The sequence below is a fragment of the Coregonus lavaretus genome (assembly GCF_964263955.1).
Source record: "Coregonus lavaretus genome assembly, contig: HAP1_SCAFFOLD_4764, whole genome shotgun sequence".
In the NCBI taxonomy this organism is placed as follows: Eukaryota; Metazoa; Chordata; class Actinopteri; order Salmoniformes; family Salmonidae; genus Coregonus; species Coregonus lavaretus.
Window position 1 is genome coordinate 20830 of NW_028162367.1, and position 26139 is coordinate 46968.

The following is a 26139-nucleotide window of genomic DNA, read 5'->3' on the forward strand; positions in this document are numbered from 1 at the left end:
TAGCCTCTAACCCCTGACCGCTAACCGCTAACCGCTAACCTCTAACCCCTAACCGCTAACCTCTAACCCCTGACCGCTAACCTCTAACCCCTGACCGCTAACCTCTAACCCCTGACCGCTAACCTCTAACCCCTGACCGCTAGCCTCTAACCCCTGACCGCTAACCGCTAACCGCTAACCTCTAACCCCTGACCGCTAACCTCTAACCCCTGACCGCTAACCCCTAACCTCTAACCGCTAGCCTCTAACCCCTGACCGCTAACCTCTAACCGCTAACCGCTAGCCTCTAACCCCTGACCGCTAACCTCTAACCCCTGACCGCTAACCTCTAACCCCTGACCGCTAGCCTCTAACCCCTGACCGCTAACCTCTAACCGCTAACCGCTAACCTCTAACCCCTGACCGCTAACCTCTAACCCCTGACCGCTAACCTCTAACCCCTGACCGCTAGCCTCTAACCCCTAACCTCTAACCTCTAACCTCTAACCGCTAACCTCTAACCCCTAACCTCTAACCCCTAACCCCTAACCTCTAACCTCTAACCGCTAACCTCTAACCCCTGACCTCTAACCCCTGACCGCTAACCTCTAACCCCTGACCTCTAACCTCTAACCCCTGACCTCTAACCGCTAACCTCTAACCCCTGACAGTGTAAAGGATGAGGACGTTTACTGTCTCTCGCAGACCAAACCTTCCTACAACCACCCTGCAACGTTACAGCAACCAACCACTAATGCTCCTACAACACAGCCTGAAACCTTCCTGTCATTAAAACGGTCTCAGTCTCAGTTGCAGGTAATAGTGTTAAAACCTGGTTCAGTGGTTTCACTCAGTTGATTGGTTGGATTCTTTAAGACTTTGGGACACCTGGTGGTTTCTCTCTAGGTGGTCTGGATCTATACTGGTTCTGGTTCCATCTACACTAACATGAGGTGGTTTCTCTCTAGGTGGTCTGGATCTATACTGGTTCTGGTTCCATCTACACTAACATGAGGTGGTTTCTCTCTAGGTGGTCTAGATCTATACTGGTTCTGGTTCCATCTACACTAACATGAGGTGGTTTCTCTCTATGTGGTCTAGATCTATACTGGTTCTGGTTCCATCTACACTAACATGAGGTGGTTTCTCTCTAGGTGGTCTGGATCTATACTGGTTCTGGTTCCATCTACACTAACATGAGGTGGTTTCTCTCTAGGTGGTCTGGATCTATACTGGTTCTGGTTCCATCTACACTAACATGAGGTGGTTTCTCTCTAGGTGGTCTGGATCTATACTGGTTCTGGTTCCATCTACACTAACATGAGGTGGTTTCTCTCTAGGTGGTCTGGATCTATACTGGTTCTGGTTCCATCTACACTAACATGAGGTGGTTTCTCTCTAGGTGGTCTGGATCTATACTGGTTCTATACTAACCTACCTAGTTGTGTGTAAAGGTGGTTAGTTAGGATCAGGATATCTCTCTGTTTTAAGACTTTAGTTAAAGTGTTCTGTTCAGTCCTACTGTCTGTGGCTATAGCTTTATATACACACATACACGTACAATACCTGCCCCATAAATAACACTAAAGCAGTGACATGTAGTATTTCATATCTGTAGAATATATATATTTACGTTCCATACATTCAGTTAGAAGCTGCAGTTGTCTTGTTTTGCCTAGAAACAGATAGAAAAAATATGTTCAAATAAAGGAATAAACAGCTTCAGCCAGTTCTCTCTCCTCTCCGCAGCGGAACAGGGGGATAAGGCAGGAGTCTCTCTCCCTTTTTAACTGAATCTCTCTCTCCGTCGTCTCTCCATACCGTCGCTGTTTTGCATTCTTGCAGAAGTAGCGTGACATCATCATGAGAAAGGGAAGAAGAGAAGGAGGACAGAGGCATGCAGATCGATGGGGTGATGAGGGAGGGAGGACAGGCGTCTCTCTCTCCTCCTCTCTCCTGTGGCGAGTGGCAGGATGAAGGAGGAGATAGTTAGGTGGTAAGCCCTCTCCTCTCTAACTCCTTAGTCTGTTTCAACTCCTTAATCCTGGAAGGCGGGAAGAGGGGGGAGAGAGAGGGAAGAGGGGGGAGAGAGAGGGAAGAGGGGGGAGAGAGAGGGAAAAGGGAAGAGAGAGGAATGGAAGAGAGACAGAAAGAGGGAGAAGAGAGAGAAAACGTTCAGTAACGTTAAAAAGTGTCTACATTCAGAATTCCCAACAATGATTTCTCTCTGATAACAGTGACATCACTGTGAGGTCACTGACCGGTGTCGGCATCGTCGTAGGAACCTCATGATCTTCCTGGCAGCCTGGTCCTGCTTCTTAGTCAGGAAGGAACCCCTAAATGGAGTGAGAGAAAGACATTAGGACGAATAAATACATTTGATATTTAAGACATTTTATATAAAACATTTTATACAAAAGGTCAATTATACAACCTTTCGCTGTCATGTGGGCTGGACATCTCAAATCAAATCAAATCAAATTGTATTTGTCACATGCGCCGAATATTACAGTGAAATGCTTACTGACAAGCCCTTAACCAACAATACAGTTTTAAGAAAAATAAGTGTTTAGTAAATAATAGATAAGTAAAAAATCTAAATCAAAAATAATTAAAGAGCAGCATTAAAATAAAATAACAGTAGGGAGGCTATATACAGTCGTGGTCAAAAGTTTTGAGAATGACACAAGTATTGGTCTTTACAAAGTTCGCTGCTTCAGTGTTTTTAGATATTTTTGTCAGATGTTACTATGGTATACTGAAGTATAATTACAAGCATTCCATAAGTGTCAAAGGCTTTTATTGACAAAGAGTCAATATTTGTAGTGTTGACCCTTCTTTTTCAAGAACTCTGCAATCCACCCTGGCATGCTGTCAATTAACTGATGGCAGCCCATTCTTGCATAATCAATGCTTGGAGTTTGTCACAATTTGTGGGTTTTTGTTTGTCCACCCACCTCTTGAGGATTGACCACAAGTTCTCAATGGGATTAAGGTCTGTGGAGTTTCCTGGCCATGGACCCAAAATGTCGATGTTTTGTTCCCCGAGCCACTTAGTTATCACTTTTGCCTTATGGCAAGGTGCTCCATCATGCTGGAAAAGGCATTGGTCGTCACCAAACTGTTCTTGGATGGTTGGGAGAAGTTGCTCTCGGAGGATGTGTTGGTACCATTCTTTATTCATGGCTGTGTTCTTAGGCAAAATTGTGAGTGAGCCCACTCCCTTGGCTGAGAAGCAACCCCACACATGAATGGTCTCAGGATGCTTTACTGTTGGCATGACACAGGACTGATGGTAGCGCTCACCTTGTCTTCTCTGGACAAGGTGTTTTTCGGATGCCCCAAAAAATCAGAAAAGGGGATTCATCAAAGAAAATGACTCTACCCCAGTCGTCAGCAGTCCAATCCCTGTAACTTTTGCAGAATATCAGTCTATCCCTGATGTTTTTCCTGGAGAGAAGTGGCTTCTTTGCTGCCCTTCTTGACACCAGGCCATCCTCCAAAAGTCTTTGCCTCACTGTGCGTGCAGATGCACTCGCACCTGCCTGCTGCCATTCCTGAGCAAGCTCTGCACTGGTGGTGCCCCGATCACGCAGCTGAATCAACTTTAGGAGACGGTCCTGGCGCTTGCTGGACTTTCTTGGGCGCCCTGACGCCTTCTTCACAACAATTGAACCTCTCTCCTTGAAGTTCTTGATGATTTGATAAATGGTTGATTTAGGTGCAATCTTACTAGCAGCAATATCCTTGCCTGTGAAGCCCTTTTTGTGCAAAGCAATGATGATGGCACGTGTTTCCTTGCAGGTAACCATGGTTAACAGAGGAAGAACAATGATTTCAAGCACCACCCTCGTCAACACTCTCACCTGTGTTAACGAGAGAATCACTGACATGATGTCAGCTGGTCCTTTTGTGGCAGGGCTGAAATGCAGCGGAAATGTTTTTTGGGGATTAAGTTCATTTTCATGGCAAAGAGGGACTTTGCAATTAATTGCAATTCATCTGATCACTCTTCATGACATTCTGGCGTATATGCAAATTGCCATCATCAAAACTGAGGCAGCAGACTTTGTGAAAATTAGTATTTGTGTCATTCTCAAAACCTTTGACCACGACTGTACAGGGGGTACCGATACAGAATCAATGTGCGGGGGCACAGGTTAGTCGAGGTAATTGAGGTAATATGAAAACTACCAGTCAAAAGTTTGGACACATACTCATTCAAGGGTTTTTCTTAATTTATACAATGTAGAATAATAGTGAAGACATCAAAACTATGAAATAACACATACGGATTCATGTAGTAACCAAAAAAGTGTTAAACAAATCAAAATATATTTTATATTTGAGATTCTTCAAATAGCCACCCTTTGCCTTGATGACAGCTTTACACACTCTTGGCATTCTCTCAACCAGCTTCATGAGGTAGTCACCTGGAATGCATTTCAATTAACAGGTGTGCCTTCTTAAAAGCTAATTTGTGGGGTGAGGTGGGGGGGGGGGGGGTATACAGAAGTCCATATTATGGCAAGAACAGCTCAAATAAGCAAAGAGAAACGACAGTCCATCATTACTTTAAGACATGAAGGTCAGTCAATATGCAACATTTCAAGAACTTTGAAAGTTTCTTCAAGTGCAGTCGCAAAAACCATCAAGCGCTATGATGAAACTGGCTCTCATGAGTACCGCCACATGAATGGAAGACCCAGAGTTACCTCTGCTGCAGAGGATAAGTTCATTAGAGTTTATTTAGAATTCATGGCACACTTAACCAGCATGGCTACCACAGCATTCTGCAGCGATACGCCATCCCATCTGGTTTGGTCTTAGTGGGACTATCATTTATTTTTCAACAGGACAATGACCCAACACACCTCCAGGCTGTGTAAGGGCTATTTGACCAAGAAGGAGAGTGATGGAGTGCTGCATCAGAAGACCTGACCTCCACAATCCCCAGACCTCAACCCAATTGGGATGGTTTGGGATGAGTTGGACCGCAGAGTGAAGGAAAAGCAGCCAACAAGTGCTCAGCATATGTGGGAACTCATTCAAGACTGTAGGAAAAGCATTCCAGATGAAGCTGGTTGAGAGAATGCCAAGAGTGTACAAAGCTGTCATCAAGGCAAAGAGTGGCTATTTGAAGAATCTCAAATATAAAATATATTTTGATTTGTTTAACACTTTTTTGGCTACTACATGATTCATTGCTCGTGTTTCTTGGCCCAAGCAGGTCTCTTCTTCTTATTGGTGTCCTTTAGTAGTGGTTTCTTTGCAGCAATTCGACCATGAAGGCCTGATTCACACAGTCCTCTCTGAACAGTTGATGTTGAGATTTGTCTGTGACTTGAACTCTGTGAAGCATTTATTGGGCTGCTATTTCTGAGGCTGGTAACTCTAATGAACTTATCCTCTGCAGCATAGGTAACTCTGGGTCTTCCATTCCTGTGGTGGTCCTCATGAGAGCCAGTTTCATCATAGTGCTTGTTGGTTTTTGCGACTGCACTTGAAGAAACTTTCAAAGTTCTTGAAATGTTCTGTATTTACTGACCTTCATGTCTTAAAGTAATGATGGACTGTCGTTTCTCTTTGCTTATTTCAGCTGTTCTTGCCATAATATGGACTTGGTCTTTTACCAAATAGGGCTATCTTCTGTATACCCCCCTACCTTGTCACAACACAACTGATTGACAGCTGGTTGAGAGAATGCCAAGAGTGTGCAAAGCTGTCATCAAGGCAAAGGGTGGCTACTGAAGAATCTCAAATATAAAATATATTTTGATTTGTTTAACACTTTTTTGGTTTCTACATGATTCCATATGTGTTATTTCATAGTTTTGATGTCTTCACTATTATTCTGCAATGTAGAAAATAGACCAAATAAAGAAAAACCCTTGAATGAGTAGGTGTGTCCAAACTTTTGACCGGTACTGTACATGTAGGTAGAGGTAAAGTGAATACACTGTTTTATAATCCCATGTGGGCTGGACATCTTAAAGATGCAACACTCTGTCCTCTCTTCTCACTACACAATCCCTGTTACTCTTGGACCAATAGGGAACCACCTCTTTGCCTAATGGTTAAGATGCTGGTTTCTCGAGCCGGAGACAGGGGTTCAGATCCCACACGTTACACCTACTTGAGTTTGGGGTTGTGTGATCCGGACCCTCTGGGTCCCTGTTTGAGGCGTTCATACTCCTTATAGCTGCGGTAGTACTGTTGGATCAGAACCGCAGCCCGTCTAGACTGTTGGAACTTCTTCTGCTCATAGTAACTACGGAACTTAGACTGGATCAGTATCGCTGCCTGAGTCATCCTTTTATACAGAGCATACTGACAGAGGAGAGGAGGGGGGGATGAGAGGAGAGGAGGAGGGGGGGATGGAGAGAGGGGGAGAGGGGGAGGGGGGATGAGAGGAGAGGGGGAGGTGGATGGAGAGAGGTGGATGGAGAGAGGGGGAGAGAGAGGGGGGGGATGGAGAGAGGGGGGATGAGAGGAGGAGAGGAGGGGGGGATGAGAGGAGAGGAGGAGGGGGGGATGAGAGGAGAGGGGGAGCGGGAGGGATGGATGGAGAGAGGGGGATGAGAGGAGAGGGGTAGAGGGAGGGATAGATGGAGAGAGGGCGGGAGTTGGAGAGAGGGGGGGAGAGAGAGAGGGGGGATGAGAGGAGAGGGGTAGAGGGAGGGATAGATGGAGAGAGGGCGGGAGTTGGAGAGAGGGGGGGAGAGAGAGAGAGGGGGGATGAGTGGAGAGGGAGGGAGGGATGGAGAGGGAGGGAGGGATGGAGAGAGAGGGAGGGAGGGAGGGATGGAGAGGGAGGGAGGGATGGAGAGGGAGGGAGGGATGGAGAGAGAGGGAGGGAGGGAGGGATGGAGAGGGATGGAGAGAGAGGGATGGAGAGGGATGGAGAGAGAGGGAGGGAGGGAGGGAGAGAGAGGGAGGGAGGGAGGGATGGAGAGGGAGGGAGGGAGGGATGGAGAGGGAGGGAGGGATGGAGAGGGAGGGAGGGATGGAGAGGGAGGGAGGGAGGTAGTTGGGGAGAGGAGAGGGAGGGAATGAGGGGGGGATGAGAGGAGAGGAGAGGGAGGGAATGAGGGGGGGAGGGAATGAGGGGGGGAGAGAGAGGGAGGGAATGAGGGAGTTGGAGAGAGGGAATGAGGGAGGGAGGGAGTTGGAGGGAGGGAGGAAGGGAGGGAGGAGAGAGGATGGGAGGGAGGGAGGGAGGGAGGAGAGAGGATGGGAGGGAGGGAGGGAGGGAGGAGAGAGGATAGGAGGGAGGGAGGATAGGAGGGAGGGAGGGAGGGAGTTGGAGGGAGGGAGGGAGGGAGGGAGGGAGGGAGGGGGGGGAAGAGAGAGTTACACATCTTACATTGTTCCATTTTAGTCATTTAGCAGACACTCTTATCCAGAGCGACTTACAGTTAGTGAGTGCATACATTATTATACTGGCCCCCCGTGGGAAACGAACCCACAACCCTGGCGTTGCAAGCTCTTACCTACTGAGCTACCGGGGACTACAAATATATTATTGTACAAATATAAACAGACATGTAAGGACACAGCACACACTCCTATCAGCACTTTTACTTTCAGTCCAGCCTAAAGCACATACCCACACAGGTTCCACACACGCCAGACGCAGAGACAATCTACACAAAGCATTTAGTCAGCTATCTGTAGCAGAGACAACCAGAGGTTCGACACGTTACCTTCAGTGCTATCCATGTTAGCTAGCGTGATATATCAGAGAGAGAGAGAGAAGGAGAGAGCAGAAAGTAGTTAAGGAAGGAGGCGTGGAGAAAGAGAGATATGGAAGATGAGAGGACAAAGAGATGAGAGAGAAAAGAGAGAGAGGAGTATTAGTGTAGGCTGGCACCGAGAGAGAGAGAGACCCACACACACACGCATGTCACAACTACATGCAACAGGACAGTAACTCCGCCTCCTCTCCGGTCCGAGGTTAGAGGTCAGGCTGGTCTTCAAAGTGATGACCTCTGGGGTTTGGAGGTGAAGAGGTGTGTGCTGGGTAAAGGGGCGTGTATCTACCTGCTTGTATTTCCTGTAGCATCGCTGGATGACGGCTGCTGCCATATCCTGCTGTTCCTTCAACCTCCGACCCTGGAGAGAGCAAGAATAACATCAGCTTTATCTGACTGAAAGGAATGTGTGAACATTTAAAGCTGAGAGCAATGTGTGAACACTGTTAAAGCTGAAAGTAATGTGTGAACACTGTTAAAGCTGAGAGCAATGTGTGAACACTGTTAAAGCTGAAAGTAATGTGTGAACACTGTTAAAGCTGAAAGTAATGTGTGAACACTGTTAAAGCTGAAAGTAATGTGTGAACACTGTTAAAGCTGAGAGCAATGTGTGAACACTGTTAAAGCTGAAAGCAATGTGTGAACACTGTTAAAGCTGAGAGCAATGTGTGAACACTGTTGGAAGCTGAAAGTATTGTGTGAACACTGTTAAAGCTGAAAGCAATGTGTGAACACTGTTAAAGCTGAAAGTAATGTGTGAACACTGTTAAAGCTGAGAGCAATGTGTGAACACTGTTAAAGCTGAAAGCAATGTGTGAACACTGTTAAAGCTGAGAGCAATGTGTGAACACTGTTGGAAGCTGAAAGTATTGTGTGAACACTGTTAAAGCTGAAAGCAATGTGTGAACACTGTTAAAGCTGAAAGTAATGTGTGAACACTGTTAAAGCTGAAAGTAATGTGTGAACACTGTTAAAGCTGAAAGTAATGTGTGAACACTGTTAAAGCTGAGAGCAATGTGTGAACACTGTTAAAGCTGAAAGCAATGTGTGAACACTGTTAAAGCTGAGAGCAATGTGTGAACACTGTTGGAAGCTGAAAGTATTGTGTGAACACTGTTAAAGCTGAAAGCAATGTGTGAACACTGTTAAAGCTGAAAGTAATGTGTGAACACTGTTAAAGATGAAAGTAATGTGTGAACACTGTTAAAGCTGAAAGTAATGTGTGAACACTGTTAAAGCTGAGAGTAATGTGTGAACACTGTTAAAGCTGAAAGCAATGTGTGAACACTTAAAACTGAGAGCAATGTGTGAACACTGTTAAAGATGAAAGTAATGTGTGAACACTGTTGAAGATGAAAGTAATGTGTGAACACTGTTGAAGCTGAAAGTAATGTGTGAACACTTAAAGCTGAAAGTAATGTGAGAACACTGTTAAAGCAGAAAGTAATGTGTGAACACTTAAAGCTGAAAGTCATGTGTGAACACTGTTGAAGCTGAAAACAATGTGAGAACACTGTTGAAGCTGAAAGCAATGTGTGAACAATGTTAAAGCTGAAAGCAATGTGTGAACACTGTTAAAGCTGGAAGCAATGTGGAAACAATGAAAGCTGAAAGTAATGTGTGAACACTTAAAGCTGGAAGCAATGTGGGAACAATGAAAGCTGAAAGTAATGTGTGAACACAGTTGAAAATGAAAGCAATGTGTGAACACTGTTGAAGCTGAAAGCAGTGTGTGAACTTTTAAAGCTAAAGAATTGTGGAAACACTGTTAAAGCTGAGAGCAATGTGTGAACACTGTTAAAGCTGAAAGTAATATGTGAACACTGTTGAAGCTGAAAGTAATGTGTGAACACTGTTAAGCTGAAAGCAATGTGTGAACACTGTTAAAGCTGAAAGTAATGTGAGAACACTGTTAAAGCAGAAAGTAATGTGTGAACACTTAAAGCTGAAAGTCATGTGTGAACACTGTTGAAGCTGAAAACAATGTGAGAACACTGTTGAAGCTGAAAGCAATGTGTGAACAATGTTAAAGCTGAAAGCAATGTGTGAACACTGTTAAAGCTGGAAGCAATGTGGAAACAATGAAAGCTGAAAGTAATGTGTGAACACTGTTAAAGCTGGAAGCAATGTGGGAACAATGAAAGCTGAAAGTAATGTGTGAACACAGTTGAAAATGAAAGCAATGTGTGAACACTGTTGAAGCTGAAAGCAGTGTGTGAACGTTTAAAGCTGAAAGAATTGTGGAAACACTGTTAAAGCTGAGAGCAATGTGTGAACACTGCTAAAGCTGAAAGTAATGTGTGAACACTGTTGAAGCTGAAAGTAATGTGTGAACACTGTTGAAGCTGAAAGTAATGTGTGAACACTGTTAAGCTGAAAGCAATGTGTGAAAACTGCTAAAGCTGAAAGTAATGTGTGAACACTGTTGAAGCTGAAAGTAATGTGTGAACACTGTTAAAGCTGGAAGCAATGTGGGAACAATGAAAGCTGAAAGTAATGTGTGAACACAGTTGAAAATGAAAGCAATGTGTGAACACTGTTGAAAATGAAAGTAATGTGTGAACACTGTTGAAGCTGAAAGCATTGTGTGAACACTGTTAAAGTTGAAAGTAATATGGGAACACTTAAAGCTGAAAGCAATTTGTGAACACTGTTAAAGCTGAAAGCAATGTGTGATCACTGTTAAAGCTGAAAGCAATGTGTGAACACTGTTGAAGCTGAAAGCAATGTGTGAAAACTGCTAAAGCTGTAAGCAATGTGTGAACACTGTTAAAGCTGAAAGCAATTTGTGAACACTGTTAAAGCTGAAAGTAATATATGAACACTTAAAGCTGAAAGTAATGTGAGGACACTGTTAAAGCAGAAAGTAATGTGTGAACACTTCAAGCTGAGAGCAATGTGTGAACACTTAAAGCTGAAAGTAATGTGTGAACACTGTTAAAGCTGAAAGTAATATATGAACACTTAAAGCTTAAAGTAATGTGTGAACACTGTTAGAGCAAAAAGTAGTGTGAACACTTAAATGTGAAATTAATGTGTGAACACTGTTAAAGCTGGAAGCAATGTGGGAACAACGAAAGCTGAAAGTAATGTGTGAACACAGTTGAAAATGAAAGCAATGTGTGAACACTGTTAAAGTTGAAAGTAATATGGGAACACTTAAAGCTGAAAGCAATTTGTGAACACTGTTAAAGCTGAAAGCAATGTGTGATCACTGTTAAAGCTGAAAGCAATGTGTGAACACTGTTGAAGCTGAAAGCAATGTGTGAAAACTGCTAAAGCTGTAAGCAATGTGTGAACACTGTTAAAGCTGAAAGCAATTTGTGAACACTGTTAAAGCTGAAAGTAATATATGAACACTTAAAGCTGAAAGTAATGTGAGGACACTTAAAGCAGAAAGTAATGTGTGAACACTTCAAGCTGAGAGCAATGTGTGAACACTTAAAGCTGAAAGTAATGTGTGAACACTGTTAAAGCTGAAAGTAATATATGAACACTTAAAGCTGAAAGTAATGTGTGAACACTGTTAGAGCAAAAAGTAATGTGTGAACACTTAAATGTGAAATTAATGTGTGAACACTGTTGAAGCTGAAAGCAATGTGTGAACACTTAAAGCTGAAAGTAATGTGTGAACACTGTTAAAGCTGAAAGTAATGTGTGAACACTGTTAAAGCTGAAAGTAATGTGTGAACACTGTTAAAGCTGAAAGTAATGTGTGAACACTGTTAAAGCTGAAAGTAATGTGTGAACACTGTTAAAGCTGAAAGTAATGTGTGAACACTGTTAAAGCTGAAAGTAATGTGTGAACACTGTTAAAGCTGAAAGTAATGTGGGAACACTTAAAGCTGAAAGCAATGTGTGAACACTGTTAAAGCTGAAAGTAATGTGTGAACACTGTTGAAGCTGAAAGCAATGTGTGAACACTGTTGAAGCTGAAAGCAATGTTTGAACACTGCTAAAGCTGAAATCAATGTGTGAACACTGTTGAAGCTGAAAGTAATGTGAGAACACTGTTGAAGCTGAAAGCAATGTGTGCAAACTGCTAAAGCTGAAAGTAATGTGTGAACAATGTTAAAGCTGGAAGCAATGTGGGAACAATGAAAGCTGAAAGTAATGTGTGAACACCGTTAAAGCTGAAAGCAATGTGTGAACACCGTTAAAGCTGAAAGCAATGTGGGAACAATGAAAGCTGAAAGTAATATGTGAACACTGCTAAAGCTGAAAGCAATGTGTGAACACTGTTGAAGCTGAAAACAATGTGAGAACACTGTTGAAGCTGAAAGCAATGTGTGAACACTGTTGAAAATGAAAAGCAATGTGTGAACACTGTTGAAAATGAAAGGAATGTGTGAACACTGTTGAAAATGAAAGCAATGTGTGAAAACGTTTAAAGCTGAAAGAATTGTGGAAACACTTAAAGCTGAAAGCAGTGTGAGAACACTGTTAAAGTTGAAAGTAATGTGGGAACACTGTTAAAGCTTAAAGCAATTTGTGAACAATGTTAAAGCTGAAAGCAATGTGTGAACAGTGTTAAAGCTTAAAGCAATGTGTGAACACTGTTAAAGCTTAAAGCAATGTGTGAACACCGTTAAAGCTGAAAGCAATGTGTGAACACCGTTAAAGCTGAAAGCAATGTGGGAACAATGAAAGCTGAAAGTAATATGTGAACACTGCTAAAGCTGAAAGCAATGTGTGAACACTGTTGAAGCTGAAAACAATGTGAGAACACTGTTGAAAATGAAAAGCAATGTGTGAACACTGTTGAAGCTGAAAGCAATGTGTGAACACTGTTGAAAATGAAAAGCAATGTGTGAACACTGTTGAAGCTGAAAGGAATGTGTGAACACTGTTGAAAATGAAAGCAATGTGTGAAAACGTTTAAAGCTGAAAGAATTGTGGGAACACTGTTAAAGCTGAAAGCAATGTGTGAACACTGTTAAAGCTTAAAGCAATGTGTGAACACCGTTAAAGCTGAAAGCAATGTGTGAACACCGTTAAAGCTGAAAGCAATGTGGGAACAATGAAAGCTGAAAGTAATATGTGAACACTGCTAAAGCTGAAAGCAATGTGTGAACAATGTTAAAGCTGAAAGCAATGTGTGAACACTGTTGAAGCTGAAAACAATGTGAGAACACTGTTGAAGATGAAAGCAATGTGTGAAAATGCTAAAGCTGGAAGCAATGTGGGAACAATGTTACATCTGAAAGCAATGTGTGAACACTGTTAAAGCTGAAAGCAATGTGTGAACACCGTTAAAGCTGAAAGCAATGTGGGAACAATGAAAGCTGAAAGTAATGTGTGAACACTGTTAAAGCTGGAAGCAATGTGGGAACAATGAAAGCTGAAAGTAATGTGTGAACACTGTTGAAAATGAAAGCAACTTCCAGGGAACACTGTTAGGTCCACTAATCGTCTTGTAGTTATTGACAGTTGCTTGTGGGCTGGAGACATTATCCACTGTACAGGTATGGAGTATATTTAAATCATCAACATATTTCCAGCGATTGTCATCGTCTCTGGCAGCGCTGTCAATATCTGGAAGGAAGATTAGTGGACCTAACAATATGACTTCTCTAGACCCCATATGGATTTCAGGGTCTTTGATTGACATAGGTATGGGTATCAGTAAAAACTGAACTGAACTTGAGATGGAGGGAGAGAGAGAGGGACCGAGAGAACAGAAAGACAGATAAAGTAGTTATGTTGTCTTGACGTCAGCATTACGGTTACTGGATGATCAGCTCAATTATGCCTGCTGAGAACATTAACCAATCCAACACTGGATGTGTCTGCGTTGTTCCTGTATGTATGTACCTTGTATCGTCTGAAGGCGTTCTGAATGATGCGTGCAGCCTCGTACAGTTCTCTCTGCTCAGAGTCAGTCAGCGTCAGCAGAGCAAAGTCCCTCTCCATCCTCCCATTGGCCGAGGCATTCAGGAACTCCGCCCACGCCACACTACTGGGTGGCCTTAGCCTCTGGAGGGAGCTGAGGTGCGAGGGGGGAGTACACCTAGTAGAGGAACAGCAGAGACACTCCTTCAATATACACAGAGGGGGGAGTACACCTAGTAGAGGAACAGCAGAGACACTCCTTCAATATACACAGAGGGGGGAATACCCCTAGCAGAGGAACAGCAGAGACACTCCTTCAATATACACAGAGGGGGGAGTACACCTAGTAGAGGAACAGCAGAGACACTCCTTCAATATACACAGAGGGGGGAGTACACCTAGTAGAGGAACAGCAGAGACACTCCTTCAATATACACAGATGGGGGAGTACACCTAGTAGAGGAACAGCAGAGACACTCCTTCAATATACACAGAGGGGGGAGTACACCTAGCAGAGGAACAGCAGAGACACTCCTTCAATATACACAGAGGGGGGAGTACACCTAGTAGAGGAACAGCAGAGACACTCCTTCAATATACACAGAGGGGGGAGTACACCTAGTAGAGGAACAGCAGAGACACTCCTTCAATATACACAGAGGGGGGAGTACACCTAGCAGAGGAACAGCAGAGACACTCCTTCAATATACACAGAGGGGGGAGTACACCTAGCAGTGGAACAGCAGAGACACTCCTTCAATATACACAGAGGGGGGAGTACACCTAGCAGAGGAACAGCAGAGACACTCCTTCAATATACACAGAGGGGGGAGTACACCTAGCAGAGGAACAGCAGAGACACTCCTTCAATATACACAGAGGGGGGAGTACACCTAGCAGAGGAACAGCAGAGACACTCCTTCAATATACACAGAGGGGGGAGTACACCTAGCAGAGGAACAGCAGAGACACTCCTTCAATATACACAGAGGGGGGAGTACACCTAGCAGAGGAACAGCAGAGACACTCCTTCAATATACACAGAGGGGGGAGTACACCAAGCAGAGGAACAGCAGAGACACTCCTTCAATATACACAGAGGGGGGAGTAAACCTAGCAGAGGAACAGCAGAGACACTGAGTAGTAAAATAATGCTATACTTCCACAGCAGTTATTCCTGGACAGAGAGGGGTGAGAGTGTGTGTGTGTGTGTGTGTGTGTGTGTGTGTGTGTGAGTGTGTGTGTGTACCTGAATTGAGAGGAGTGTGTGTGTGTGTGAGTGTGTGAGTGTGTGTGTGTGTGTGTGTACCTGAATTGAGAGGAGTGTGTGTGTGTGTGAGTGTGTGAGTGTGTGTGTGTGTGTGTGTGTGTACCTGAATTGAGAGTAGTGTGTGTGTGTGTGTGTGTGTGTGTGTGTGTGAGTGTGTGTGTGTACCTGAATTGAGAGTAGTGTGTGTGTGTGTGTGTGTGTGTGTGTGAGTGTGTGTGAGTGTGTGTGTGTACCTGGACAGAGAGGAGTGTGTGAGTGTGAGTGTGTGTGTGTGTGTGTGAGTGTGTGTACCTGAATTGAGAGGAGTGTGTGTGTGTGTGAGTGTGTGAGTATGTGAGTGTGTGTGAGTGTGAGTGTGTGTGAGTGTGTGAGTGTGTGTGTGTGTGTGAGTGTGTGTGTGTACCTGAATTGAGAGGAGTGTGTGTGTGTACCTGAATTGAGAGGAGTGTGTGTGTGTGTGTGTGTGAGTGTGTGTGTGTGTGTGTACCTGAATTGAGAGGAGTGTGTGGGTGTGTCCAGGTAGGTGGCCAACCAGGGCATGGTGTCGGGTATCGCCATGTTGTCCCGCCTCTCTCTGAGCGGTGACTCCTCTCCCCTGGACAATTCCTCAAGTTTGATTCGCTCAGGAGTCGCCTCGATGATCTGTTCCGCTAACGTCGCCATGTCAACCTGGGAGCAAAAAGAAAATGCTATCAGGAGTGTGTGTCTGACATTCACAGATAGACCATTAGCAGGTCATTGTTTTGCAACACAAACATAATTTGTTTCTGTATTTTTTTTAGGGGGTAGATCAGCTTTAATATTGCAGATAGATTGTAGCTTACATCAATGTAATTGTCTGCATCATTTCCAATCCCCCATATATTTATTGATTTTGTAAATATATTTCCCACTAACCCCCCTCCCCTAATTGGAGTAAACTAATTGACAACAACACCTAGGCTTCTACTTCCAGCTTTGCAAATTTATTACAAATAAAAAACAGAAAAATTACATTTACATAAGTATTAAGACCCTTTACTCAGTACTTTGTTGAAGCACCTTTGGCAGTGATTACAGCATCGAGTCTTCTTGGGTATGACGTTAAAAGCTTGGCACACCTGTATTTGAAGAGTTCCTCCCATTCTTCTCTGCAGATCCTCTCAAGCTCTGTCAGGTTGGATGGGGAGCATCGCTGCACAGCTATTTTCAGGTCTCTCCAGAGATGTTCGATCGGGTTCAAGTCCGGGCTCTGGCTGGGCCACTCAAGGACATTCAGAGACTTGTCCCGAAGCCACTCCTCCGTTGTCTTGGCTGTGTGTTTAGGGTCGTTGTCCTGTTGGAAGGTGAACCTTCGCCCCAGTCTGAGGTCCTGAGTGCTCTGGAGCAGGTTTTCATCAAGGATCTCTCTAAACTTTGCTCCGTTCATCTTTCCTTCGATCCAGACTAGTCTCCCAGTCCCTGCCACTGAAAAACATCCCCACAGCGTGATGCTGCCACCACCATGCTTCACCGTAGGGATGGTGCCAGGTTTCCTCCAGACATGACGCATAGCATTCAGGACAAAGAGTTCAATCATGGTTTCATCAGACCAGAGAATCTTGTTTCTCATGGTCTGAGAGTCCTTTAGGTGCCTTTTGGCAAACTCCAAGCGGGCTGTCATGTGCCTTTTACTGAGGAGTGGCTTCCGTCTGGCCACTCTACCATAAAGGCCTGATTGGTGGAGTGCTGTAGAGATGGTTGTCCTTCTGGAAGGTTCTCCCATCTCCACAGAGGAACTCTAGAGCTCTGTCAGAGTGCCCATCCGTGACCAAGGCCCTTCTCCCCCGATTGCTCAGTTTGGCCGGGCGGCCAGCTCTAGGAAGAGTCTTGGTGGTTCTAAACTTCTTCCATTTAAGAATGATGGAGGCCACTGTGTTCTTTTGGTACCCTTCCCCAGATCTCTGCCTCGACACAATCCTGTCTCGGGGCTCTACGGACAATTCCTTCGACCTCACGGCTTGATTTCTGCACTGTCAACTGTGGGACCTTATATAGACAGGTGTGTGCCTTTCCAAATCATGTCCAATCAATTGAATTTACCACAGGTGGACTCCAATCAAGTTGTAGAAACATCTCAAGGATGATCAATGGAAACAAGATGCACCTGAGCTCAATTTCGAGTCTCACAGCAAAGGGTCTGAATATTTATGTAAATAAGGTATTTGGTTTTTATTTGTAATACATTTGCAAAAAATTATAAAAACCTGTTTTCGCTTTGTCATTATGGGGTATTGTGTGTAGATTGATGAGGACACAATGTATTTTACAATAGTTATCTTTTGTTTGTTTTTAATCCCTAACCCTCAACCCTCCCATCTACAGTTGAAGTCGGAAGTTTACATACACTTAGGTTGGAGTCATTAAAACTTGTTTTTCAACCACTCCACACATTTCTTGTTAACAAACTATAGTTTTGGCAAGTCGGTTAGGACATCTACTTTGTGCATGACACAAGTAATTTTTCCAACAATTGTTTACAGACAGATTATTTAACTTATAATTCACTGTATCACAATTCCAGTGGGTCAGAAGTTTACATTCACTAAGTTGACTGTGCCTTTAAACAGCTTGGAAAATTCCAGAAAATGATGTCATGGCTTTAGAAGCTTCTGATAGGCTAATTGACATCATTTGAGTCAATTGGAGGTGTACCTGTGGATGTATTTCAAGGCCTACCTTCAAACTCAGTGCCTCTTTGCTTGACATCATGGGAAAATCAAAAGAAATCAGCAAAGACCTCAGAAAAAGAATTGTAGACCTCCACAAGTCTGGTTCATCCTTGGGAGCAATTTCCAAACGCCTGAAGGTACCATGTTCATCTGTACAAACAATAGTACGCAAGTATAAACACCATGGGACCACGCAGCCGTCGTACCGCTCAGGAAGGAGACGCGTTCTGTCTCTTAGAGATGAACGTACCTTGGTGCGAAAAGTGCAAATCAAACTCCAGAACAACAGCAAAGGACCTTGTGAAGATGCTGGAGGAAACAGATACAATACTATATCCACAGTAAAACGAGTCCTATATCGACATAACCTGAAAGGCCGCTCAGCAAGGAAGAAGCCACTGCTCCAAAACCGCCATAAAAAAGCCAGACTACGGTTTGCAACTGCACATGGGGACAAAGATCGTACTTTTTGGAGAAATGTCCTCTGGTCTGATTAAACAAAAATAGAACTGTTTGGCCATAATGACCATTGTTATGTTTGGAGCAAAAAGGGGGTAACTTGCAAGCCGAAGAACACCATCTCAACCATAGAACATTTATGGGCAGAACTGAAAAAGGGTGTGCGAGCAAGGAGGCCTACAAACCTGACTCAGTTACACCAGCTCTGTCAGGAGGAATGGGCCAAAATTCACCCAATTTATTGTGGGAAGCTTGTGGAAGGCTACCCGAAACGTTTGACCCAAGTTAAACAATTTAAAGGCAATGCTACCAAATACTAATTGAGTGTATGTAAACTTCTGACCCACTGGGAATGTGATGAACTGAGTTTAAATGTATTTGGCTAAGGTGTATGGAAACTTCTGACTTCAACTGTATGTCTGAATCCAGGTAGATTTCTATTTGCCATATATTTTTAACTGTGCTGTTTCACAAAAGCTCTGAACCTATAAACATTTTACTCATGTTGTTTTTAATCCCACCCTTCAGCTCCACTCAACTCCTCCCATCTCTCTTAACACCATCCATTTTTTATTTCTATTTGCAATATATTTTTCAACTGTGCTGTTTCACAAAAGTTCTGAACCTTTCTATTCGAATAGGGTTAGGGTTAGTTGGTGGCCAACTACAAGAAACGTCTGACCTCTGTGATTGCCAACAAGGGTTTTGCCACCAAGTACTAAGTCATGTTTTGCAGAGGGGTCAAATACTTATTTCCCTCATTAAAATGCAAATCAATTTATAACATTTTTTACATGCGTTTTTCTGGATTTTCTTGTTGTTATTCTGTCTCTCACTGTTCAAATAAACCTACCATTAAAATTATAGACTGATCATCTCTTTGTCAGTGGGCAAACGTACAAAATCAGCAGGGGATCAAATACTTTTTTCCCTCACTGTATTATTGATTGATTGACTATGACTTTTCAAATCACCAGAAGTCCCCACAAGAATAGTAAACGAACAAACAATTTGAACAACTGGGGAAATGTTTTGACCCAGAAGGTCAAATGCTATTTCTAGGGGGTTGAGGGTTAAGGTTAGAATTAGTGTTAGGGTTAGAATTAGGTTAAGGGTTAGGGTTAGGAGCTAGGGTTAGTTTTAGGGTTAGGAGTTAGGGTTAAGGTTAGAATTAGTGTTAGGGTTAGAATTAGGTTAAGGTTTAGGGTTAGGAGCTAGGGTTAGGGTTAGGAGCTAGGGTTAGGGTTAGGAGCTAGGGTTAGGGTTAGGGCTAGGGTTAGGAGCTAGGGTTAGGGTTAGGGTTAGGAGCTAGGGTTAGGGTTAGGAGCTAGGGTTAGGAGCTAGGGTTAGGGTTAGGAGCTAGGGTTAGGGTTAAGGTTAGGAGCTAGGGTTAGGGTTAAGGTTAGGTTTTTGGGTTAAGGTTAGGTTTTTGGGTTAAGGTTAAGGTTAGGGTTAAGGTTAGGGTTAGGGTTAAGGGTTAGGGAATATAGGATTTTTAATGGGACTGAATTGTGTGTCCCCACAAGGTTAGCTGGGTTAGGGTGTACAAGACTGTGTGTGTATTAATGTGTGGTTAATCAGGGTTAGGGTTAGGGTTAGGGTCAGGGTTAGGATTAGGGTTAGGGATAGGGTCAGGGTTAGGGTTAGGGTCAGGGTTAGGGTTAGGGTCAGGGTTAGGGTTAGGGTCAGGGTTAGGGTGGGACTGTGTCTGACCTGTAACACCTCAGCAGGCAGGAAGTCCTCCTCATTCTCCGCGTTCTCATTGAAGCTCACCTGCTCCTCCAAGGTGTGTGTGTGTGAGCGACAGGGGGGAGGGGGTGCGTGTGGAGGTCCGGGAGGGGAGGGGGGAGAGGCTGGTTCGTAGTCCATGAGGAAGAGAGAGTCTCTGGGCCCGGCGTTCAAACTAGAGTCCCCAGCTTCACAACCTCCACAGGCCTCACCCCATACCGGCAGAGGGAGGGAGAGAGAGGGGGAGGGAGGGGAGAGGGGGAGGGAGGAGGGGGATAGAGGGGAGAGGGAGGACAGGGAGAGAGAGGGGGAGGAGGGGGAGGTATCCATAGGGTCAGGGGGGTTGTACAGGGGTACAGACCCACTAGAGTAGGCTGAGCTGAGAGAGGGGGAGGGGAGGGAGAGAGAGGGGGAGGGGAGGGAGAGAGAGGGGGAGGGAATACTACTGGAAGAACTCAGACCTGGGGGAGAGAGGGGGACAGAAAGAGAGAGTGAGCAAACAGGAGACAGAGAGACAACAGACACAGACAGACAGACAGACAGACAGACAACAGAGACAGACAGACAACAGAGACAGACAGACAGACAACAGAGATAGACAGACAACAGAGACAGACAGACAGACAGACAACAGAGACAGACAGACAACAGAGACAGACAGACAGACAGACAACAGAGACAGACAGACAGACAGACAACAGAGACAGACAGACAGAGACAGACAACAGAGACAGACAGACAGACAGACAACAGAGATAGACAGACAACACAGACAGACAGACAGACAGACAGACAACAGAGACAGACAGACAACAGAGACAGACAGACAGACAGACAACAGAGACAGACAGACAGACAGACAACAGAGACAGACAGACAGAGACAGACAACAGAGACAGACAGACAGACAGACAACAGAGATAGACAGACAACAGAGACAGACAACAGAGACAGACAGACAGACAGACAACAGAGATAGACAGACAACAGAGACAGACAGACAGACAGACAGACAGACAGACAGACAACAGAGACAGAGAGAGAATAACAAGTATTCAAATACACATAGACCAAAGAACATCAGTGTGTGTGTGGCTCACCTGTGTCAGGGCTGGTGGACAGCGGTGAGGGGGGGAGTTGTGGAGTGGGGGTGGTCCTCTGTTCCCCCTGTGTGGGTGTGTGTGTGTCGGGGCGGTGTGTGTGTAGGTCCTCCAGGGTGTGGGCGAGGCTTGTGTGTCCGCGGGAGCGTGCAACGGAGAGGGGGAGGCGGCCTAGTGAGTCGGGGATACCGAGCGCCTGGCTGTTCCAACCATACAGAACCTCAGCTGTTGCCTGGTGACCCAGAGCACACGCCCACATCTACAGGAGACAGAGAGGAGGACATTGGAAAAACCTACTATTCAAATCAGATAGAAACAAAAGTAACATTAGCCTGCTAACAATCGCTGAAATGAAAGCTAGACAGTCAGTACGTTTTTTTCTGGGATTTGATGACAAAATAAAGGCTACAGTCTTAGAGATACCGATGATCAGATATTGGAAAAACTATGGATAAATGAGTTTTTCACGGCACAGTGGTGAAGACCAAATGTGGCAAAATGTTGAATCTAAAAGGTGTTAGGTGTTAGGGGTTAGGGGTTAGGGGTTAGGGTTAGGGTTAGGGTTAGGGTTAGGGTCTCACCAGAGGGGTGCATGAGAAGTGATCCACGTTGAGAGGGTCGACCTCCTGTTCTAGATCCAGACTGTCACTGTTGACACTCCTGAGGAAGGGAATGAAAAACAAACACAATGTTAAAAGTAAAAAAGTTAAGTTGTCTAAGAGAGATTGAATAGTTTGTAAGACTTAATCAAAAACAAAGGCTAATTCTAAAATGGGTTGGTCAAAACAAGCATTGTGATTGGTTGAGACGCATTCTAAGCCATACCAAAAAAAAACTGTCCCTGCGCATCCAAATGTCCCATCAGCCCAGCCAGGCAATTCAATTCATTAACTTGATCTCCACTGTAAAAAGCATCTAGACATTAATTCCCTTGCTTCCAGCCTAACATTTGGTTTGTACAAGCGTTGCCGTCTGCCTCTCCACCGTCAGAAAGAGACAGACTGCTTGTCTGATAGTGGTGAATTCATGAATCGGTATACTGTTTCTGGATCAGTACAAAGACATGTCAATAGAACACTGTTTCTGGATCAGTACAAAGACATGTCAATAGAACACTGTTTCTGGATCAGTACAAAGACATGTCAATAGAACACTGTTTCTGGATCAGCACAAAGACATGTCAATAGAACAGAATACTGATGCTAATCGAACAACTGAATGAACGACCAGAAGGCTAACAACGATGCCAACTGAATGGACGGCCAGTCAGTTTGAATGATAACGACCCCAATAGAATTAACATCCAGTCGGTTTGAATGACTATATCTAGGGACTATCTAGGAATATATCTAGGGACTATATATACAGTGAGGGAAAAAAGTATTTGATCCCCTGCTGATTTTGTACGTTTGCCCACTGACAAAGAAATGATCAGTCTATAATTTTAATGGTAGGTTTATTTGAACAGTGAGAGACAGAATAACAACAACAAAATCCAGAAAAACGCATGTCAAAAATGTTATAAATTGATTTGCATTTTAATGAGGGAAATAAGTATTTGACCCCCTCTCAATCAGAAAGATTTCTGGCTCCCAGGTGTCTTTTATACAGGTAACGAGCTGAGATTAGGAGCACACTCTTAAAGGAAGTGCTCCTAATCTCAGTTTGTTACCTGTATAAAAGACGCCTGTCCACAGAAGCAATCAATCAATCAGATTCCAAACTCTCCACCATGGCCAAGACCAAAGAGCGCTCCAAGGATATCAGGGACAAGATTGTAGACCTACACAAGGCTGGAATGGGCTACAAGACCATCGCCAAGCAGCTTGGTGAGAAGGTGACAACAGTTGGTGCGATTATTCGCAAATGGAAGAAACACAAAAGAACTGTCAATCTCCCTCGGCCTGGGGCTCCATGCAAGATCTCACCTCGTGGAGTTGCAATGATAATGAGAACGGTGAGGAATCAGCCCAGAACTACACGGGAGGATCTTGTCAATGATCTCAAGGCAGCTGGGACCATAGTCACCAAGAAAACAATTGGTAATACACTATGCCGTGAAGGACTGAAATCCTGCAACGCCCGCAAGGTCCCCCTGCTCAAGAAAGCACATATACATGCCCGTCTGAAGTTTGCCAATGAACATCGGAATGATTCAGAGGAGAACTGGGTGAAAGTGTTGTGGTCAGATGAGACCAAAATCGAGCTCTTTGGCATCAACTCAACTCGCCGTGTTTGGAGGAGGAGGAATGGTGCCTATGACCCCAAGAACACCATCCCCACCGTCAAACATGGAGGTGGAAACATTATGCTTTGGGGGTGTTTTTCTGCTAAGGGGATAGGACAACTTCACCGCATCAAAGGGACGATGGACGGGGCCATGTACCGTCAAATCTTGGGTGAGAACCTCCTTCCCTCAGCCAGGGCATTGAAAATGGGTTGTGGATTGGTATTCCAGCATGACAATGACCCAAAACACACAGCCAAGGCAACAAAGGAATGGCTCAAGAAGAAGCACATTAAGGTCCTGGAGTGGCCTAGCCAGTCTCCAGACCTTAATCCCATAGAAAGAAAATATGTGGAGGGAGCTGAAGGTTCGAGTTGCCAAACGTCAGCCTCGAAACCTTAATGACTTGGAGAAGATCTGCAAAGAGGAGTGGGACAAAATCCCTCCTGAGATGTGTGCAAACCTGGTGGCCAACTACAAGAAACGTCTGACCTCTGTGATTGCCAACAAGGGTTTTGCCACCAAGTACTAAGTCATGTTTTGCAGAGGGATCAAATACTTATTTCCCTCATTAAAATGCAAATCAATTTAGAACATTTTTGACATGCGTTTTTCAGAATTTTGTTGTTGTTATTCTGTCTCTCACTGTTTAAATAAACCTACCATAAAAATTATAGACTGATCATTTCTTTGTCAGTGGGCAAACGTACAAAATCAGCAGGGGATCAAATACTTTTTTCCCTCACTGTAGGTCTATATCTAGGGACTATATCTAGGTCTGATGAGTCCAAATTTGAGATTTTTGTTTCCAACCGCTGTGTCTTTGTGAGACGCAGAGTAGGTGAACGGATGATCTCTGCATGTGTGGTTCCCACCGTGAAGCATGGAGGAGGAGGTGTGATGGTGCTTTGCTGGTGACACTGTCTTTGAAAGTTTCTTCAAGTGCAGTCGCAAAAACCATCAAGCGCTATGATGAAACTGGCTCTCATGAGTACCGCCACAGGAATGGAAGACCCAGAGTTACCTCTGCTACAAGAGGATAAGTTCATTAGAGTTTATTTAGAATTCATGGCACACTTAACCAGCATGGCTACCACAGCATTCTGCAGCGATACACCATCCCATCTGGTTTGGGCTTAGTGGGACTATAATTTGTTTTTCAACAGGACAATGACCCAAAACACACCTCCAGGCTGTGTAAGGGCTATTTGACCAAGAAGGAGAGTGATGGAGTGCTGCATCAGATGACCTGGCCTCCACAATCCCCTGACCTCAACCCAATTGGGATGGTTTGGGATGAGTTGGACCGCAGAGTGAAGGAAAAGCAGCCAACAAGTGCTCAGCATATGTGGGAACTCCTTCAAGACTGTTGGAAAAGCATTCCAGGTGAAGCTGGTTGAGAAAATGCCAAGAGTGTGCAAAGCTGTCATCAAGGCAAAGGGTGGATATTTGAAGAATTTCAAATATAAAATATATTTTGATTTGTTTAACACTTTTTTTTGGTTACTACATGATTCCATATGTGTTATTTCATAGTTTTGATGTCTTCACTATTATTCTGCAATGTAGAAAATAGAAAAAATTAAGAAAAAAAGTATTTAGTCAGCCACCAATTGTGCAAGTTCTCCCACTTAAAAAGATGAGAGAGGCCTGTAATTTTCATCATAGGTACACGTAAACTATGACAGACAAAATGAGAAAAAAAATTACAGAAAATCACATTGTAGGATTTTTAATGAATTTATTTGCAAATTATGGTGGAAAATAGGTATTTGGTCAAAAACAAAAGTTTCTCAATACTTTGTTATATACCCTTTGTTGGCAATGACACAGGTCAAACGTTTTCTGTAAGTCTTCACAAGGTTTTCACACACTGTTGCTGGTATTTTGGCCCATTCCTCCATGCAGATCTCCTCTAGAGCAGTGATGTTTTGGGGCAGTCGCTGGGCAACACGGACTTTCAACTCCCTCCAAAGATTTTCTATGGGGTTGAGATCTGGAGACTGGCTAGGCCACTCCAGGACCTTGAAATGCTTCTTACGAAGCCACTCCTTTGTTGCCCGGGCGGTGTGTTTGGGATCATTGTCATGCTGAAAGACCCAGCCACGTTTCATCTTCAATGCCCTTGCTGATGGAAGGAGGTTTTCACTCAAAATCTCACGATACATGGCCCCATTCATTCTTTCCTTTACATGGATCAGTCGTCCTGGTCCCTTTGCAGAAAAACAGCCCCAAAGCATGATATTTCCACCCCCATGCTTCACAGTAGGTATGGTGTTCTTTGGATGCAACTCAGCATTCTTTGTCCTCCAAACACGACGAGTTGAGTTTTTACCAAAAAGTTCTATTTTGGTTTCATCTGACCATATGACATTCTCCCAATCCTCTTCTGGATCATCCAAATGCACTCTAGCAAACTTCAGACGGGCCTGGACATGTACTGGCTTAAGCAGGGGGACACGTCTGGCACTGCAGGATTTGAGTCCCTGGCGGCGTAGTGTGTTACTGATGGTAGGCTTTGTTACTTTGGTCCCAGCTCTCTGCAGGTCATTCACTAGGTCCCCCCGTGTGGTTCTGGGATTTTTGCTCACCGTTCTTGTGATCATTTTGACCCCACGGGGTGAGATCTTGCGTGGAGCCCCAGATCGAGGGAGATTATCAGTGGTCTTGTATGTCTTCCATTTCCTAATAATTGCTCCCAAGGTTGATTTCTTCAAACCAAGCTGCTTACCTATTGCAGATTCAGTCTTCCCAGCCTGGTGCAGGTCTACAATTTTGTTTCTGGTGTCCTTTGACAGCTCTTTGGTCTTGGCCATAGTGGAGTTTGGAGTGTGACTGTTTGAGGTTGTGGACAGGTTTCTTTTATACTGATAACAAGTTCAAACAGGTGCCATTAATACAGGTAACGAGTGGAGGACAGAGGAGCCTCTTAAAGAAGAAGTTACAGGTCTGTGAGAGCCAGAAATCTTGCTTGTTTGTAGGTGACAAAATACTTATTTTCCACCATAATTAGCAAATAAATTCATTAAAAATCCTACAATGTGATTTTCTGGATTTTTTTTCTCAATTTGTCTGTCATAGTTGACATGTACCTATGATG

At 44.2% G+C, this 26139-nt stretch overlaps 1 protein-coding gene across 1 annotated transcript; it reads right to left on the reverse strand.

The window, feature by feature from the left end:
* Positions 1–491: 491 nt before the first annotated feature.
* LOC311119324 (calmodulin-binding transcription activator 2-like) lies at positions 492–21472 on the reverse strand (the record flags this gene model as incomplete). The annotated part of the gene is made up of 9 exons (XM_084194044.1): positions 492–2023; positions 2241–2315; positions 6116–6309; positions 8023–8094; positions 13548–13743; positions 15323–15504; positions 19698–20173; positions 20813–21071; positions 21394–21472. Coding segments are annotated over 9 exons (1588 nt in total), but the record flags the coding sequence as incomplete, so codon positions are not given.
* Positions 21473–26139: the final 4667 nt, after the last annotated feature.